This window comes from Ascaphus truei, chromosome 1 (assembly GCF_040206685.1).
Source record: "Ascaphus truei isolate aAscTru1 chromosome 1, aAscTru1.hap1, whole genome shotgun sequence".
Lineage (NCBI taxonomy): Eukaryota > Metazoa > Chordata > Amphibia > Anura > Ascaphidae > Ascaphus > Ascaphus truei.
Window position 1 is genome coordinate 398,123,010 of NC_134483.1, and position 19,151 is coordinate 398,142,160.

A 19,151-nucleotide genomic window follows, 5' to 3' on the forward strand; every position below is an offset into this window, starting at 1 on the left:
ATGCGCTAAATACTATATGGAATTATCTATGCGCTAATCAATTGACGTACACAAAGTATTATTATTATGAGAGGATTAACTACAGACGTCCAGAGTTGTCGACTGCCTATTTATAGACGGATACATCCTGTTTTGATCCTCAGAGCAATTGAGTGACCTGACGTGTATGTCCTGAAGGACTTTACAAAACATTAAGAATAAGCCATTTATCTTTGTAACGCCGTCACTGCCGAGCTGTACTTCAGGCATGCGTGGGTACGGATTCAACAATGTTAATTTCATTTTCTAAATATAAAAACTGAGTAAATATGCATTGACAGGGCAGCCAAGGTGCATTTCGTTATTAGTCCATCATCAACATGCATTGTTCATTAAATACTAAATGGCACTTAGAAATATTATGGAAACATAGCTTGGCTATTTCATCCTAAAACAAGCATGAGAAGGTCTCTCTAACATTACAATATACAGCTACAGAATCAACAGAACTACGACTATATGATACCAATGCCTACATGCCTCAAATTAACCTAAAACATTAAAATGTATGTTAGGTCATTAAAAAAAAAAAAAAAAACCTTGCGCTAGAAAAGACTTCCAGTTCAATATTGGGGGAAGGGGCGAGTGATTGTATATCATCCATCCACGTTTTCTGCACTCGATGGAGGTTTCTGGGAATTTCTTTAATAACAAAAACACAAAACCCCAGCAAGCTCTAATAGAGGTATATTAGTATTTTATCTGGTAGTGTTAGGACTTGCGAACAGGGTCTGCCTTGTCGTGGCTCGCAGGCTTACAATGCTTTGGCCAAAGGGTTAAACTAAATGACCCCTTTTCAAGAGAATATATAAGTATTTTACTGTATATCTGTCATGTTGGATGTAGCATTGGGCTTCTCTGTCGTCTGTTGTATTTCTTTAATAAAGCAATTGATTTGTAAATATGTCTAATACAAATGTCAAGATAGAAAATTGGCAAAAGTGCTCCAATGCCAGGGCAATAATAATATTATGATGCCAAACCACCATCCAAGGGAATCCGTATTCATAAATATAAATAGTGATAATGTAACAGCAAATAATGGGTACTGTCCTCCTGAAGACAGGTGGTGGGTAGTACTAGCCCACCCACCCTCAGTCCCATTGGCAGGTTCCCCTAAGTCATGCAAGTACTCCCATATCCTTGGTGTGGCTGACAGGCTGTGCAGCTTCCAATGGTGATAGCAGAAGTGAAAAAATTGGGAGGAGCGCACTAACCAAATGGGGCAGGAAGGACCCAAAGTCAAAAATAAATTGGTAAAGAACGCTGTGACGTTCGAAACGCGTTGGATGGGTCTCATGACACATTAAAGTACCCTTTTATTTATTTTTGACTTTGGGTCCTTCTTGCTCCATTTGATTAGTGCGCTCCTCCCAATTTTTTCACTTCTAATAAAAATGTCAAAGTGCTTTATTTACTGCAAGTATATTCAGTTGACATGGCTACCGAAGAATAAGCCCCTCCATTAACTTTAGAAGTACACTGTATATTAACCCAGTCTATACCAAGTCAGATAGTCTTGCAGGATATTGCAAAGAAAAAGTTGTAGATCCACTAGAACAATGCTGCATTTTGCTCGGCTGAGCTTTGGTCAAAATCTATTCATTACCATTATTCCCAGCGCTGCTGTGTGTTATTTATTGGTCTCCAAAAGATAGATGGCCAAGATAAATTCCAAAAAACAGAACCCGTTAAGGACATTCATTAAGAAAACTTGCTATGTGCAAGTCAACAAGGGTCATCCTTCACGAGTTGTGAGGAGATGTAAGCCACGGTTGCTATGATACTGGTCTTTAATGTGTCGTCTTGCCATTTGAGAGACATTCACAGTAATATCTTCCTGACCGGTATATTCTCTCTTGTCAACGTTTTGCATTACACATTATACATTTGTGCTATAGAGGAATAACAGGTCACAACAATTATATTCAACTTGCACAAGATTCCCGACAATTACAAGACAAACTCCCCTACATTGTGAATTTATGGTTGGCAATTTTCACAGACTACAGCATAACTGCTGGTTCCCCCTGTTTATATTAGGTATACACACAGTCTTGCTGGGCACCGTTTCCGGAACGGCCCTTACGGTTGGTACTCACCTAGCTGTGCCCAGAGTGGGTTATACGGATGTGACTTTGCCAGCAGATTGACCGATTGAGAGGTGTGTTTTTCAGAGAAGGATTTTATGGGTGGATGGTCATTTGGCATTACTGTTGGAACCCATGCCAAGTGATAGGTTAACACGGCAGTTATTAAAGCTGCACAAAACCTGGAACACAAGGATACATGTGAAAAACCTGCTGCTGTTTCTTACACTTCATGTGTTGGTGTACCCTGAGTATTACAACAAGAACGGGAGTCCATAATGAACTAAACATGCATATTATCAAACAAGGGCAACAGTTACTCTTCTGCTTTACAAATAGTCAGTCATAAATATAGTTATTTCTGGATTAAAAAAAAAAAAAAATACTTATTTACACTAGAAATGCAGTACATGCCATGCTTAATCAGCCAAGAAAATACAGAGCAGAATAATCATACTGCTACTTTTTATTACTCAAATACAAAAACACATACAGGACAGCACTTTTCTCGAGCAGGACACTCACTGGACTTTTCTGTACTAGTAGTACAGAAATGTTAAATACACACGAATAAAAGGGCAGGAGATTATGGTAACACAGAGCACATCTCCTGTCCCACACTTCTTCATTCCTCTGCCATTCACCCACCTCATAACTTGCACACGTAGCCAGTGGCAGATTTAGGTTTAAGCTAAATAAGCGACAGCTCAGTACCGCACAATAAGAGGGGCCTACAAACACTAAGAATTTCTCTCAAATATCTAAAGTATATTTGAGGTGCCCTGGAAATTCAAAAGGTCTATTCACGCTAAAAATAAATTCTGAAATTTTTAAAAAAAAATCAATAGTCGTTTGACGTTTTCGTAACAAAAGTGGAATGTACAGTACATTAAAAGCAACCTGTCATGTAAAGAAAAGACGGACAGTTACTCAATACAATTTCGCAGAAGAATATAATGGTTTAGTTAGTTATTTCCTTCTACTTCATATCCAAAGTCCCTGTTTAAGTTCTAGGAATGGACACCTTTCAATTGTGAGGAGTGCTCAAAATAGCTTACGGAAGTTACCCTGTTAACTATATAGATAGTTTTATTTTTTATAAGGGCCTCGCGAAGTCTTAAGCCAGCACTGCACTTTACTCCTGCTGATTTATGTAACCATCACTACACCTGAAGACTTCACTCTGTCTTAACTTGAGCCCTTTGGGTACATACGCTTTCTTCCCACTGCTACAGTACACTCGAAAAGACCTGTGAGGTTTACAATAGCTCTGTACACCAACTTAATTTAGGAGGAACTCATGTTTAGTCAACTAAAAGATACCACAACCTGCACTTCTCCAGGGCAATGATGGTTACTAAAACTTTGAACTACATTACTCTACACAGTTATACAAAGACAATGCGCCTTATGACTCAATAAATGAGTCGGTGTCCCAATAAAAAACAAAAACGTACTGATTCTTGTTAAGCTGCTCGATAAGATAAGTAAACTCTCTGAGGAAATGTTGGCAGAGTTGATTATTTTCGGAACTATTAGACATCATGGTCAGCCACACAGGTTCAGCGATCCGTGGAATGGAGTACAGGTTCCAGATAGTTTCCCTGTTATAGGAACAAAACACTTTATTTTATATAGACTCGAAATATGAATAATGCTATAAGCAATAAGGCATAAGGCATAGCTGTATTTCAACATACCTAGACATTACAATAGTAATACTATATTACTATAGTAATGTCTAGGTATCTCAGAACTAGACATTTCAAACAAAAATCATAACGGACTTTTACATTGAGAATTTGCCATGGAAACGAGACGTCGTGTGACGTCGCAGCGTCATTTGACGCTGCAGAAAGAAGGCGGAAGCAGGTAAGGAACTTCCCATCAGGCCCAAGAGCGCGACCTCCGTGTATGGTGGGGGGGGGGCTCGGGAGGAGTGAATTTTTTTGCCACCCTAGACCCGTGCCCATCAGACCTAATGGGAAATCCGCCATCGTTTACTGCAACTGCCTCATTTTGGTCTTGTTCAATACTGTACCTTAAATAAGTTAAAATCAGGAATCATAACCAATTAAGGCAATTAACACAGGTAGCAGCTTACCTAAACTGTCCCAGGGCTTCCATGACTTGGCGGAGGTAAAACTGGACCCTTTGACTGGATTCTGTGATCTTTCTACAGGAAACCATTGCCTGGGAATAATAAAGACAATAAATATCAACATCTAATCCAAAATTACAGATCACATCAGCTTCAAACCAAAAATCGCAATTCAATTATGTTTCGTACAGTACCATGTCCCTGTGTAACATAAAAAGTAAGCAGACTCTGGAGCTCGACACATTGGGTGTTCAATAGACAGTGATGGTGTTAATTATGTCACTAATGCAGATAAGCTCCCATTTAAATCAATGGGAGATTCCATGCAATGGTGCCCCGATTGGCACTATTGCCTGAACAAATAAGCCCTAATAAGTCTTCTTTCAGTTGGCTCTACAGTGTTAGAATAAAAAGGTTTATATTCTATCAGAATAAGTTTGCGGTTTGTTCCCCAATAGCTATTGTAAATTGGCATGGGAAACGCCTGTTACTGAAGCGCTCGAAGCACAGGCAGAGTTTGCTACCTTTTCTATAGCAGCCTTCAGCTTGTTCATGTGCGATTCAAACAAAGGAAAGTGGGAGAAGAAGAAATCCTGGAAATGTCTCTGAGCTTCGTCCTGTTCAGGCAAGGAGAAGATGATACTGATGGCAATCTTTTTCCTTCGAATTATTGCTGGGTTGGAGCTGTAACTCTCGTCTGCCATACTAAAGGTCTCTTCTGTCGCCCTGCAAGACCGGGTAGAAAGGTCAGATGTTCAGCGAGAATGTGACGGAATAGTTTGGGAGTTCAGTACCTGTCATTTATTATTTATTCCATCAGTCTCCATGATCTCTCTACAACAGAAAGGCGTTCTACCTTTTTCAATGCGGGTACACTTTGAGGCAACTACCACATCTTAATCCTTTGGCGCCTGCGACACATTGCATCCAGGCATAATTAACGCTCAGTAAGTACAACTGCTTATTCTATTATATCCCCAGTGCCAAGGATTTGGAGTAAAGTCTATAATCACTTCTCTTCTACAAGCTCCTTTTCTGCCTCGAGTAACAGAAATGGGGTGATAGATTGAACACTTTAAAAAAAAAAAAAAAAAAAGGAAAGTAACTGGATCTATAAATAAAGCACTTTATCACCCAACCAGTTAAATGAAAACATTTACTTTATTTAATTTATGCAATACATTTTCCATCAATTTCAGCTATTTATTATGGAAATTTTTTAGTATATAAAATTGTGTATTTTCTTATTTAAATCTTGTTTTAAAGTTTATATATAGGTGCTACGGTGAGATGGTGAGAGTGCATATATACATACATAAAAAAAATCAAAAAATAAAAACAGAAGCACAACATACATCCCCATCATAGTGCAGCATAAACATTTTTTTTTACAAAAAGTCTGATTAAAAATTATTTTATGCCATATTTTAACGCATCATTTTTATTCTGAACGAGAATATTTCTTACAATTACTCAGTACAGCAAGGGGGCACAATTTGCCCTTTGCTACACTAATCTTTTTGTGTGTTTCTAGGAGCATTGTTTAATTTGTGATGACCCTTTTATTTCTAATCTTGTTTTATGGAAGCGGTATATAGATGACAATGCAATGTCTTGTATATAATGTATAACCTGCTCATTTATGTAACTGTATTTGTAACCATGTATTATTTGTCTTAACTCTGTGCCCAAGACATACTGTACTTGAAAACGAGAGGTAACTCTCAATGTATTACTTCCTGGTAAAATATTTTATAAATAAATAAATTAAATTATTTCTGGAAGGGGGATATAACCACTCTGAATGCTTTTATTTACTTTCTAAATCCCAATGAACTAGTTCTTGTTTTAACATCAAAAATTAGTAAAGAAAAATAGATTTTTTAGATTACTTCTATTCATAGAAAATTGTGCTATTCACACTAAAACCTATAGAAAGTCTGTTGATTGCCATGGGTACTTAGATGGTAAAAGCAAACATCCCCATAATTGGATTAAGAATATAGTTTATGGCGCAATGCCACTGTCGCAGGAATTGTTCCCAAAAAATTACAGCTTTCACACAAAATCACATTGACCTCAATAATAGATTTCTAGAAAGAAAATAAGAGGCCATGCATTCGAAAAAATTTGTTATGCGTTTTATTATTTGCTACAGGCTTGTTCTCATGCATGACACTTCCCTGACATGCCCTCCTCACCCCCCACGTCATGACCGTGCCCACCCCTTCCCTCCCTCGCTTCCCAAAAACCTACAGTCCACACATCGCCGGAGAGGAAAACGCGCGTGAGGAAAGTAGCACTGTAGCGCGCTCGCTTTCCCTATGGACAAAGCGTAAGATACATTGGAGGCAGCAGTACATTATTTAATCTTATTCATAAATCTGAGTCAGGCTGTTAACTGAAGGATCCCCATTGAATTCATTCAGTTTACTTTTTTTGTATATAATTCAGTATAAAGCATTTGTAACATGGATGATGCTCCTGTAGAAAACCAATCTGGGCTAACAAGTGACAGAAGCGCAGATGGTCAATCTAGTGCTTCTATGCTCCCAGAAATTGAGTGTCTCCACAGAGTTGCTTTGCAGGCCCCTAAAGCACTTAAACAAGTTCAGAATTGCAAGATTGGGTAAGATCATCATTACCCAATGTAGACTGGAAACACTTACCACCTGGGGACAACGCCATGCTCTAAACTGGTTGTCTGACTCCGCAGCCAGCGCCGTTGGTAGCTGCTGGCACAGTTGCTGGAGGATAAGGAGCTTGGAGATGGGAGAGGGGTAATTAAGAGGCTACTCAGGGAAGCTGCAAAAAAAACAGAAGAGAAAGCACTGTCAGGCAAAAATATAAACACAAATTCTATACATTCACACTAAGGGTTAACGTGATAAGGCACGGTGATAATGAATGGTGAACCAAATAAGAATCATTTTGTCATGCTATCTTAAAGTAGTAACTCCCACCGAGAATAGGAGGTAGCACTCACAAAATGTTTAATACACAATAGAATAGGAAAAACTAAGGGGCAGTAGAGTGTCAAGAGAAATAGGCCAGGGATGTAGGACAGGAGTAGTTTGATTTGACAGAAGATAAAGATCGGCTTATTAGTGCTGCAAAATCTTTTTACAGCAATGGTACACATTGCCAATAAGTTAACCTTTCAGTGTACCACGAGAATCAAATCTCATACCACTCAAAGATGCTAAAAGGACGGTTTCCCAATGCACTGTACGTATTTCTTCTAAAGTTTAGACACACTGCAATTTTTGCTTTGACCTCTTAGTTGGATTCTTTGTCAGGTAGTGACACTTTCTAACAGAGACCTCACAAAAGCTTCTGCACAATATATGAATAGCTCTCCTGCTGCGTCGCTGAGACATAGCAGAATCTAGGTTACCTTACTACTGTAACTAGGGGTTCACACAAGAGGGTGGAGACAAAGCCTAAAAAATAAATACCCAGAACTACATACATATTACATGCAGATGTTGCCACTCTGGAAAGCACTTTAGTGTCTCCGCAACATACGTCTCAGATGCAAAGAAATTTGCTGGAGTACCTTAGCAGAAAAAGTAGAAATGCATGCTACCTAAATCACTCAGAAATTGTACCTTTACATTTAAACACAAATATGAAAATGAAACCCACGTAGAGCCAGTGTCTGGGAGAGTTTTGGTCTGAGACTATTGCAGTGAGAAGTCAGAGATGGCAAATGTAAAAGGTTTATCAGACACAAGCTAAAAAACAAACATACATAAATGTGGCAAAAAACTAAAACTCATGAAATTACAAAAATAGGACTAGTTGCATTGTGAGGTACTTTGAGCTACTAAAAAAAAATAAGTACATAAATAGAGCTAAATTGAATATGCAACCGCAACTGTCTTTATGTTAACTGGTGTTCTATTCAGTGGTGTTCCTCTATCCAGGTTTTGCACAATAAACCCATCAAGAATAATTATGCTTTTTGATAGACCGATCTACATTCAGACTTCATAATTGCTTTGGTGCAATCTGAATGGTGTCAAAGAATTCAAGTCAGACAGCTCATTGAAGCAATGTCGATACCTGATCGAGCAATACCACTGTCTCCGTCTTCATTGTGTCCTCTGCTGGGCATATCCACCGGCGTGCTGTGTGCTGCGTGAAAAAAAAAAAGGCACCTGTAAAATCGCGCCTAGCAGAAACAGTCACCCACAGGAAAGAGCCTACAGATTTTTTTCATTCTGCTTGACCAGGTGTGCACAAACTTTCTGCTCTGTGCCCCCTGCCTGCTGAGCCCCAGTACTGATGGGGGGCCCCCCCCCCCCTTACCTAGGAACCCGTATCAAATGACACCGTGGAGTCATGTGACATCACATCATGTGACGCGCGTTGCGATGGTGACTCGTCACCTGGAGCCTAGGTAAGAAAGATAGATAGGCCTTGTGCGCTCCCCAGCATTTAATATCTAAGCGCCGTGCCCCCACCCAATTTTTTTTTAAATATCGCACCCCCCAGTACTCCACTATACACATTGGTTTCTCACTAAAATATACATACAGATCCCGTATTCTATGCTGCATCTGTTTTAAGAATATTAAACAAAAAAAACCACAACCAATCCCAATTTAGATTCTCAAATGTCTCCGCTGCCCTGGTAATAAATAGCATACACAAATATTTTTCACATGCACATACAGTATAGTGAAAATCTATACATCAAGCCCAACACATGCATTTGTTAAACAGGTTAGTAGTTCCCAATCATTTTATTTTGCCCATCATGCACGATTACCATTACCTGGGGTGGAAGACTAAATCAACAGTCCATAAATGTCTGAGCAGTGGGGTGGCCTGAAAGGTGTTCTCTGAAAAGCCTTGTGGGCTCCTCTACAGTCTACTGGAATTAGGAGCAAACGTTTCTATAGATCTAAAAGGCTACTCAAACTTTTGGTCCAGAAAACAGAAAGGCAATCCCTTCACCTCAACAGGTGCACGTCTGTGGCACTTAAAAATTGATGGATTTGCATCTACTGTAAAAAGAACGTACCCATTTAATTAGCGCCAATGAACAAATGTTATAATGATTAAAGGAAAGATTTGGCTCAAGCAAGATTTCATTTTCCATTGGGACTCTGACTGGGGTATTGCTCGTCAACCACGTTTCCTCTACGCTTCTCCTAATCTGAGACGGGAGGTGCATTGTCGGTGCTAAAATACATATCCCGAATGCTACTTAGGAAAAAATGTGGTAATGGGATCCAGCCACCTGTACTCAACATGTGCGTAATTCACACCTTAAAATATACACGGGAAATGCATCTGATACTTGAAGAGTTAGCATAGCATGGAGAGAAAAAAAAACTAACACAAACCTTTTTGTGCTGCAGAGATTTTATAAAGAATGAGCTAAGCAGGCCCTTCCCAATGGTTGGGTGTGATCTTCAAGGTTCTGCTTATTTTCCAAAGCTCGATGCTCAGGCCAATCCCATTGTTAAAGTATGTTAGTTCAATCCCAAATATAAAAATACAATATGCATGCCAGGGACCATATCTAGAGCAAGGGTGACCAACTCCAGTCACCAGGGGCCACCAGAGAGAGGGGGTAGTTTGTAAAAACAAAGCACAGCGCTTCAAAAAACTTGTACAATGTTGCAATAATTGTCTTGATCTAAGTGTAGTAAGTGTCGGTATACAAAATAGGATAGAAAGTATACGTCCCAGTGAGTCCTTTGTATTCAGCAACGAGCCTCTCATAGTAGAATTCCTATGCTCATAATTTCATTGGCATGAATATTATAATCATTGATCCGTGCGTCACTAAATTAATGTGGTGAAACCACCGAGTCACTGGTGAAGTCTCCATTATGATATCGTCTCTGTTTAGAATACACAAGTTCCACAACAGTAGAACAAGAGATGGGTACTCAGTCGAAGATAATACACAGAGGGCTGGTAAGTAAGCCCTATGAAAAATGTATTGGCACATGTAGTACAGGGTTAAAACACACTAAGCTCTATGAAAAATTCTAGACACTACTTAACAGTTCTCTGTGTATTATCTTCGACTGTGCACCGCCATTTTTTTCAAACTCAGGGGCCACCAACAGGTCAGGTTTTAAGGATAGCCCTGCTTCAGCATAGGTGGCACAATCATTGACTGAACTACTGATTGGGTCACCTATGCTGAAGCAGAGCTATCCTTAAAACCTGACCTGTTGGTAGTCCCTGCGGACTGGAGTTGGCCACTCTTGCTCTAGACAGATTTTAGAAAGACGTGGAACGAATAGGAAACTTAACACCAGTATAAAGCAAATTGTAAATCATGAACACCAAATCCTCTCAGAAATACAAGGGTCTTTACTATCATGATGCAACTGAATGTTGGCAAATATTTTAGAATTAATGGGGAAACCTCATGAAAATAAGATGGTTGACTGTACCTTCTTCAAAACGTATTAGCAGAATAAATAGCTAAAAGCAACGTATTCCTTTCTATGCATCTAATGAATTTAAAAATAAATATACCAATTGGCTTTGTGAAGTGGAAAGGAACATGGAAGATGGAAGGAGAGAGAGAAAGAGACCGAGAGAGGGACCGAGAGAGGGACCGAGAGAGGGACCGAGAGAGGGACCGAGAGAGGGAGAAAAAAAACGTAAAGAGTGGAAGTAGCAGGCGATTATTAACATTTTACCCAAAATACCCAGCGCATTATTTCAGGAGAATAACTACATTCAAATAATATAGGGATTGACCAATAGTTAATATTGGGAGTCAGATTACCTTCATGTAGATATTGAATATCAGACGCTTCCATATTGTATAAAAAAAAAAAGAAGAAGGTTTTCCTTATTTATATGAGAATTCCCCTTTAATGGCGAACACATTGTGCATAACTGCTGCATTAATTATTCTAAGTTCACAACCAAGAAAATGGTTTTGGTGCCTCTAATGCCAGCGCAGGCAGGAAAGCACGGCAACACGCGGTTAGCTACCTCAGCATCGATGGCGTGCCAAGGGCCGCGTGTTACTCTAACGTGACCCTTCGTAATTCTGCAGAGCGACAATGATTTGTGTTGGTGCATTATAGCAACCAAATTTTTTTTTAGAGTCACTGGATTTTGTGTGGCTCACACGGTTTTGCATTCCACACAAACCTGCAAAGAAAGAGGCACTCCGGCCAAGCCGGAGGGGGCGAGCTTCAAACATACCAGGCAGCAGTTTGCTGCCGCACATCTGTAAAATACCTGAAACAGGAGGCATATGTTGAAAAAAATTAAAAAAAAGGGAAACAAAAAAAACAGTAATATATACAAAGAAAAGAAGCAAGCCCGCTGAATATACACAGCTACGTGACACGTAGGAACTTCCACCCGGTGAATCGCTGTGACTGGGGACCAGCTGTCGCCTCCTGAAATTTGCATGCTACAAAAGTAATGGGCAGCCAGACCGAGTTTGGCTGGACATTTCTTCCCACGACTCCCCTAGTGGGTGGGACCTTACTGTGATCAGGAACACTGCAATAACCATGTATATTTGAGAGTTAACAAAGTATACATCATTTTTAGATGCAAGACTAAATCGTCTTTTTCTATATACCTACACATTTGGTCAGAAAGTAGAGCATTCCTATTTTGGGATTGTGTACAAATAACTTCTTCCCTGACCGACGGTGGGAGAATGACAGCTAGGGAGTGAGAATAGTGTAACATAAATTGTGCTAATACCATACCTAGGTTAGTTCCACTCGGACAGGATGCCAGCCCACCCTGACTTACACCAAGTCTCGCTCCACTGGCATCTTGATTAATGTTCTCTAGGCTGTCCTGCAAACTGTAATCAAGTACAAAACATCTTAAATGGGATGGAACGTCTCATGTGGCAGCGCTGAAATCGGTGCCATCACAGTTAATTGAATAAGACACATTGCTAAGTGATAAGGCGAGACAAAAAAGACAAAGTAAAAGTATGCTCATAAAAAAAGAACGTTCATTAACACAGGGGTGACATGCTCTCGTGGTTAGGTTAGAATTTAACAGCACCTCTTCAGAAACTCGATAGTGTAGCCAGCTTCAAAAAAGTAGGTCGCAGCCTATGAGTGCCACCTGAATGACATTGTGTGATTTGCAGGGCTTATAGCTTAATGACTACAAGTACCATAGCATACTGGGACAAGAGGTTTAAAGCCAAGAGCTAAAACTGGACATTCCTACTTTTACAGGGGGATCTGGGTTGCCCCATGCAAGTTGAGATATAGATATACAAAAAAATTTTATCCAATAATGGCTCTCTTTTCGAACCGTGTACCTTTTATAATGTTTCTGCGCAACACATTTCCTTAGTAAAAATCTCAGTAAATACCTCTTTCAACAGAAGAAAATATCTTACGTGTTTGTGCTCCCGCTGAAGCTTCCCATTCTGGCAGAAAACACTTTACTAATCATCAACTGTGGGGGGGAACTGGCAAAACAGAAAAGGGAATCCTACTTAAAACCAAGGGAAACCCACAGAAGTAAATCTTGGAAGACTAACGAGACTCCAGTAAAAGCTTTGTTATCCAGCAGTTTACCAACCGGCAAGCTTTAGTATGGGGGATTTCTGATATATCCCTATACAAATCTTCAATGTGGTAACCGGAATCCATGCCAAAGCTATCCGGCACCTCCATGTGGCTCCAAGTACTTCCGAGTGCAGTCGGATATTTGAGGCAGGATTACAGTAGTATTAATACTTTATTGGCGAGTACCTGTATACCATTTTATACCTTGTAATGTATTGTAATTCTTAGAAAACTTGTAATACATGTGTGGTATAACTCTTAGTTAACCAAAATGTATGCTTATCCAGAACCTATCCGGTCCGACCCATGCCGGATAACTAAGTGTTTACTGTATATTGATACACTACACATGTATATTTGAAAAGTTCGCATCCTTTTCCCCTATAGGTTCAATAAAATAAGAAAAACTGCATACCCACCACTATATAAGCAATGTTTAAGACTTACAAGGCTGCCGTCTTTAGTGTGAACCTGGATAAACACCAGGTACCAGAATTAGTTCTCAGAGTACAGGTGTAACTAGTGTGTTTTCTAGTTAAGGCAAATCTAAAAATCAACACTTAAAAAAAAAAAAAAAATCGGACTCACCGGATAAAGTGGATTTTCAAAGTAGAACCTTTGTAGCTCATTGCCACAGAACCAAACATCATCTCTCCCAGCATATTGACATCAGAGGCTGGCTTGGTATACTGCAAGAAAATGCATGTCACATTGGAACAGCATGGCAATACGGCACAGGAGCACGCGTTGTGGGGTGTTTGGAAGGGCACTAGGATGCATTGTGCGGATGTAGCAAGTGTCACCAAATGTGAGATCTTGATTCTGGGTCAAACACATAGCAAATGCACGACATTCTAGGGGCCAACAGATTAGCATAATTAGGTAAACAGAGTCGCTTATACAATGTATGACAAAACACAGGGGGGTGGAGAAATAGCGTGGTGCTAAACAAAAATATTAATGACATGTACAGTAGGATACAACTTTAAGAATTTTAGAAAGCTTAGGTATATTTCCTTTGTCAAGTGTGGCAAACGACGTTGTTGAAGCGGAAACAAGTAATGGCAAAAACACACACCACAATGAACAGTGCAAATATATAGTCCAATGTTATCTGTTGCATATAGTGCACACTCACAGTGTAACTTGTAGACAGGGGGAGGGAGCTCCCATTCCTGTGTTTCTGTAGCTGAACAAAGCAGATTCTGCATGAGCTGGGCTACCTTCAGTCGGTCCTAAACTGAAATTAGCAGACCTGCAAAACGGTTTGCTATGCTGACATTTCTATGCTTGGAGTCCCGAGTGTCAGCGTATAGTATACAATACACAGACGTCTGTTTATCAGGGTTACAGAATGGGCGCTGGAATGAATTGCTAGTCACCATAGTAGCAGCAATGCGGTTCCAACAAACTCTTAGGACCCGTAACTCCCCTGCCCATGTTGCAGGAGAAGTACAATGCCACAGATTGATGTCATCGAGTGATTGTTTATTTCTCTTGCCTGGTATCTGGGCAGCTGCTCCTTGGCAGGCTGGGTACATCCGGATGGAGTTGTATTACAGGAAGAGATGGTGCAGGTCCCGCTGCTGCTGGTCTGACACGATTTAATGGTGGTCTTTGTTGGTGCATGCTCACCCGATCTCTGCAGAACATTTGCAAGAACCTGTTTAGTATTGTACGGGACACACAAGAGGATAGGAAGGTCAAACTGGATAGAACTACAGCAGAGGCAAGAAGCAGAGATTAGATTATGCAGAATGTGCAAGCCAAAATTAATCAGAGAAGTTCACAGCCACATTTTTTTGAAGCCGTAGCATGGGAAATCCCCTTGCAGAAGGCTAGAGTTACATGATACATCTGCATCTTCAGCTCCACTACAAATCACCATCTACAGGTAGTCCTCGCTATCCAATGTTTCACTTTACAACTAATGGCATATCCAACGCAACCCTAAGGGCCGTTTTGACGCCGGCAAGCGCTATCCGACGCTCACCGCCACTGATTAACATGGGACTCACTTTACAATGGTGTCACTATCCAACGCTACTTCCAGAACGGATTCCGTTGGATAACCGAGAAATGCCTGTACTCCTTTATACCTGTACTACCATCACCTGTACACTACTCCTATATGTCCTGTCACCCAGGCTATGCTATGTGTAAGGAGCTGAACCTTGGTGATTAATCCTTTAATAATAAAAATAATGGAAATGGAATGACATTTTGAAGCATCATGTGACATGCAAATCAGAAAAAGGTGTTCCCTGACAAATGCACAGGTCCGAACTAGCATCAAAACTAAGATCTAACCAACTTCTAAGGCTCGGATTTAATAAGCCTCAATGCCGGGCATCACACAGCCTTAAAATGGCAGATGCCGCCTGTTCCGGATGCGATGCTCTCTCCTCTCACATCCCTCCTCCCACCTCCCCCCCCCCCTTTGCCACCAACTTCATGAATTCTGACACAACACTTGCATTTGAATAGGGGTGAAATTTTATATTAGAAACATTACCGTGAAGCAGAGTTTTGATGAAACCAGATATGCGGCTTTAAAATTATACAGCACATTCACAGTTTGCCAGTACAGCATCTTCTGTTTTTCCCAGGCAGCTTTTATTTCACACGCAAACACCAGTTATCTGGTTTATTTAATCTTCAACGTGAAGATCATTAGGCAGCTAAAATGTACATGCAGTAGTCATGTGCTTGACAACGCAGTGACAAAACAAAAAACACACACACGTGTGTGTGTACACGTACACACACACACACACACACACACACACACAAACACACACAAACTAGCTGAGAGACCCGGCGTTGCCCGGGATGGGAACCGTGAATAATTATGTGTTAATGATCCAGGAGGGCTTGCGGCGTACAGTGAAACACTGATGTGGCAGCAGGGCGAAGGCGAGGTGTGTGGTCCCTGGAGGGGGGGTTGTGGCGTCCACCGGGAGGTGTTGTGTTTGCGGGCTCAGTGCGGCTTTGGGAGGGGGGGGGGGAAGAAGGGGGGGCCACGTGAGTGTTTTTGGGGGGCGGTCGGGATACAGGAGGGCTTTCTGTGTACGGTGGTGGTTGCGGGCCCTCCGGAGGTAGGGGTTGCGCTCCACGTGCGTGGTTGTGATGCGGGCCCTCCGGAGGTAGGGGTTGCGCTCCACGTGCGTGGTTGTGATGCGGGCCCTCCGGAGGTAGGGGTTGTGGCGTCCTCCGGGAAGTGTTGGCTTTTTTGCTGACTACGTGCGGTTTGGAGGGGTTTGGCAGTTGTGGCCAGGGGAGGGTTTGGGGGGCGGGTGTGTGGGCTACGTGAGTGTTTTGGGGGTGTTGGCCGGGATACAGGAGGGCTTGCGTCATACGGGAGGGGTTGCGCTCCACGGGAGTGGTTGTGATGCGGGCTACGGGAGGCTGTGTGTGTTGGGGGGGGGGGGGGGGGGGGGGGGTTGCGGGCTAGGGGAGGGTGTGTTGCGGGCTCCGGAGGGGGGACTGTGTTGTCGGTGAAAGTGAGTAGCAGTGTGTTGCGGGCTACTGGAATCTGGGGGGGGGGGGGGGTGAGGGGGGGTTGCGGGCTAGGTGAGGGTGTTGTTGCGGCCTCCGGAGAGGGGGGGGGAGTGTGTTGCGTGGTAGTGGAGGAGATGCGGGCGTTGTCCAGTGGCGATCAGGTTATGTGGCGGTGCAAGTGAGTAGCAGAGTGTGTATGTTTGCTGGGGGTGTGTGGTGTTTTTGCGGTGAACGTGCGTTCCGGCGTGGTTGTGTTGAGGTGAAGGGGAGGGGTGTTGGCAGGAGTGTGTGCGGGTGGTAGAGGGGCTGCGGTACCGGGAGAGGTCTGGCGTGCGGTCGTGGTCTGCATTGGTGGGGGGGTGGTTGTTAAGAGGTGGTGGCCGTCGGTGTGTGCTCCGTGAGCGTGCGGTGTGTGTAGGTGATCGTGCGGTGTTGTGTGAGGGTGGGTAGTGTTGCAGTGGTGAAAACACACACACACATATACATATATATATATATATATATATATATATATATATATATATATATATATATATATATATATATATATATATATATATATATATATATATATATATATATATATATATATATATATATATATATATATATATATATATATATATATATATATATATATATATATATCTGTACCTGATTCCGCAGTTCTTTTGGTGGTATCAGGCGGTGAGGGTTTTGTGGGTTGAGAGGTGAGAGTTGTGAAGCGTTCCCAGAGCAGTGAGGGTTAGGTGCTGTGAAGCGTTATCAAAGCTCAGTGAGGGCTGGGAGAGTGTGGCAGTGGGGTCGTGTGTGTTGGCTGCAGGCCAATGAGAGGTGTGCGGGGGCGGGCGGGGGGCCAAGGGAGCTATGTCATTGGCCTGAGGGAGTGGTGTCGGTGCCAATGAGAGGTGTGCGGGGGCGGGCAGGCCAAGGGAGCAATCTCATTGGTCTGAGGCGGAGTGACAGGCCAAAGGTCCAATGCGATTGCCCCTAGACACAGGGAACACACATACAGACAGGCAAACACACACGACGGTTTGAGAAATATATAGATAGATACATTTAAAAAAAAAGTTAATAAAATAAAAAAAAAGTACCCCTCTCCTGAGCTACGTGTACATGCAACACTCACACAGGACACCTGCAGTGTTTCATCAATTTATACATTTCTCACTCAATCCCCACGAAAATTTGCACAATTGCAGGTCTGTTATGTAGATTTATGTAGGAGCACAATGAAGAATCAGAGGTTAACTAAACTGATGCCACTGTATATTATCAACAAGTACCAGGTACATTATTGTAGATCCATGTTCATTAAACGAGAAATGGGCATTAATCCAGCTGCTCCTACTCCTGAACAATATGTTTTACAAATGTGTTTGTTCAGTCCTCCTAGCGACCATCCTTGATCAGGAAACATTTTATGCAAACGCTATGGACTATAATTCTTGCTCTCTAAAGCACTTTATTACGTGCTGAGCTCTTTTGGTGAAACACCATTTTGGAACTATGCACTTGATTAGGTCATTATGCCATCTACAATTCCAAAGAATATTAGATTATCAAATAATTCTTAAATGTAATGATCTACTGTGAGACCTATAATTGCTCAACATTTTCATGAAAATGTAGTGATTTTTCTGCAAGATATGGTGATAAATAAAAGGGGTCCTGTTTTTTTCTGCACAGTGTATACTTCACCCTAGACCCAAAATCGTATAGAGAAGTACGACCGCACATCCAGGTTAGTGACCAAAACAAATATGTTGTACAAAGCAAATGCAAACGTTTTTACCTTCATCAGGGTGGTATACACACACAAATATGTAGCCCCGTACCCGGAAGTAAAATACTGGCTCCAAAGAGCGTGCCAGGTCCAGAAACACTCACTCATTGTGTTGCTAGGCAACCAACAAACAAACCCTGTTATCTGGAAAGACGGTTTAATATATAACAATGCAGTAGTGGCTGCTGAGAGTGCATATTAAAAAATAAATTAAAAAAATTCTAGAACATTATGCCGCAGCCAGACTCGCCACCGGCACTCCGCCGCCAGGACAACTCGCCTCCGCTCGCTTCGCCACCCATTTAAGAAATGTCCTCTGAGGACCTTCCCTGCTGCGGGGCACCTCCCCAGTTTCCATGTGCGAGCGTGCCCAGCACATTTTCCAATTTCCCGCGCACATCTCCCCCGCCGCCCCGTGAGCGCGCACCCAGCCAGGACACATTCTGAAAACTTCTCACGCGGGAAATGTAAAAAATGCGCCCTGGCTGGGCGCACGCACGCCATCACTGAGCCGCGGCGGCTGGGCGCACGCACGCCATCACTGAGCCGCGGCGGCTGGGCGCACGCACGCCATCACTGAGCCGCGGCGGCTGGGCGCACGCACGCCATCACTGAGCCGCGGCGGCTGGGCGCACGCACGCCATCACTGAGCCGCAGCGGCTGGGCGCACGCACGCCATCACTGAGCCGCAGCGGCTGGGCGCACGCACGCCATCACTGAGCCGCAGCGGCTGGGCGCACGCACGCCATCACTGAGCCGCAGCGGCTGGGCGCACGCACGCCATCACTGAGCCGCAGCGGCTGGGCGCACGCACGCCATCACTGAGCCGCAGCGGCTGGGCGCACGCACGCCATCACTGAGCCGCAGCGGCTGGGCGCACGCACGCCATCACTGAGCCGCAGCGGCTGGGCGCACGCCATCACTGAGCCGCAGCGGCTGGGCGCACACACGCCATCACTGAGCCGCAGCGGCTGGGCGCACGCCATCACTGAGCCGCAGCGGCTGGGCGCACGCACGCCATCACTGAGCCGCAGCGGCTGGGCGCACGCACGCCATCACTGAGCCGCAGCAGCTGGGCGCACGCACGC

The 19,151-nt window shown here is 42.8% G+C and overlaps 1 protein-coding gene across 9 annotated transcripts in view; it reads right to left on the reverse strand.

Moving 5' to 3' along the window:
* The window catches only part of FNIP2 (folliculin interacting protein 2), an 88,034-nt gene that overhangs the window by 16,257 nt on the left and 52,626 nt on the right, over nt 1-19,151 (reverse strand). For 3 of the 9 annotated variants that reach the window (XM_075612387.1, XM_075612360.1, XM_075612350.1), the window contains 12 exons: nt 14,275-14,436; nt 13,362-13,462; nt 12,602-12,673; nt 11,946-12,046; nt 11,371-11,460; nt 8,299-8,370; nt 7,703-7,789; nt 6,900-7,035; nt 4,755-4,956; nt 4,234-4,322; nt 3,587-3,733; nt 2,142-2,311 (listed from right to left, as the gene is read on the reverse strand). In XM_075612387.1, the coding sequence (XP_075468502.1) occupies nt 2,142-2,311; nt 3,587-3,733; nt 4,234-4,322; nt 4,755-4,956; nt 6,900-7,035; nt 7,703-7,789; nt 8,299-8,370; nt 11,371-11,460; nt 11,946-12,046; nt 12,602-12,673; nt 13,362-13,462; nt 14,275-14,436 (1,429 nt within the window). The remainder of the gene's footprint in view (nt 1-2,141; nt 2,312-3,586; nt 3,734-4,233; nt 4,323-4,754; nt 4,957-6,899; nt 7,036-7,702; nt 7,790-8,298; nt 8,371-11,370; nt 11,461-11,945; nt 12,047-12,601; nt 12,674-13,361; nt 13,463-14,274; nt 14,437-19,151) is intronic. The other 6 variants (XM_075612369.1, XM_075612405.1, XM_075612395.1 and 3 more) reach the window with 6 other exon arrangements.